The 854-nt window shown below is 40.4% G+C and overlaps 1 protein-coding gene across 1 annotated transcript in view; it reads left to right on the top strand.

Annotated features, from left to right (window-relative positions):
- The first annotated feature begins 257 nt into the window (after nt 1–257).
- Nucleotides 258–854, top strand: part of LOC116376906 (alpha-1,3-mannosyl-glycoprotein 4-beta-N-acetylglucosaminyltransferase C-like) — a 5,688-nt gene continuing 5,091 nt past the window's right edge. The window contains 1 exon segment of the mRNA XM_031838405.1: nt 258–835. Within this exon segment, the coding sequence (XP_031694265.1) occupies nt 755–835 (81 nt within the window). The 5' untranslated portion in view covers nt 258–754.

The raw sequence follows: 854 nt of genomic DNA, 5'->3' as shown, positions 1-854 counted from the left end.
CATTATTTACTGTGGTTTTATTTCCTGTTAAAGTTTTGACCAATTTGATGCCGCAGCTAAAGGTTTACACCTGAATTGTGATTCCTATTCATTTTGAAGATATTTTACCAATTGGCTAGATCCCAATTTATTTTTATAAGAATGACTAACCATTCATTCCTTTCACAGCGCTGGTTGTATTATTCAGTCACACAATACAGCAGACGGACATCTGCACTCTGCTGAGTTACATTTTGTTTTACAAAATTAGGAAAGCAATGTTTAAGTCAAGGCTGATGTTGCCTTACATTAAATTCCACACATTGAGGCATACAGCTTATTAATTAAACACTCATATCAGATTGGTGCTCCGTATCGGCCGATACCCAAAGTGCACGTATATATATATTCATCCTGAAAAGTTTGGATCGGTGCATCCCTAATCTGATACATACTATGTAATGTAATGCATGTGAAGACATGCGTTACATTACATAGTATGTTACATGCATAAGGCTCTGAAGCAGTACAGAGAGCTGCTTGTTTGTGCCAAATTAGGTCCAGGTCCATTCTAACCTGTTGCTGTATCTGGGTCTTCTGAAGCATTCATTAACTGAATTATTTACTGTTGTGCTGACTGTCTTACACACCAGCATAATCCACTGTGTGTGTGTGTGTGTGTGTGTGTGTGTGTGTGTGTGTGTGTGTGTGTGTGTGTGTGTGCGTGCGTGCGTGCGTGCGGGTGGACTTGTGCGCATGGGTATATGACAGGAAAATGCGACGTCATTCAAAGAAGAATATTTTGACAGTGGTGCTTCTCGTTGGAGTATTGTACTTTCTTAACTTCCTAATTGCTGTGAGTACCCCCCCCCCCC

Source organism: Anarrhichthys ocellatus, unplaced genomic scaffold (assembly GCF_004355925.1).
Source record: "Anarrhichthys ocellatus isolate YVR2014 unplaced genomic scaffold, GSC_Weel_1.0 scaffold698, whole genome shotgun sequence".
Taxonomy (NCBI): Eukaryota; Metazoa; Chordata; class Actinopteri; order Perciformes; family Anarhichadidae; genus Anarrhichthys; species Anarrhichthys ocellatus.
Note: the sequence above shows the minus strand (reverse complement) of the source record. Positions and strands in the feature narration are given on the sequence as shown.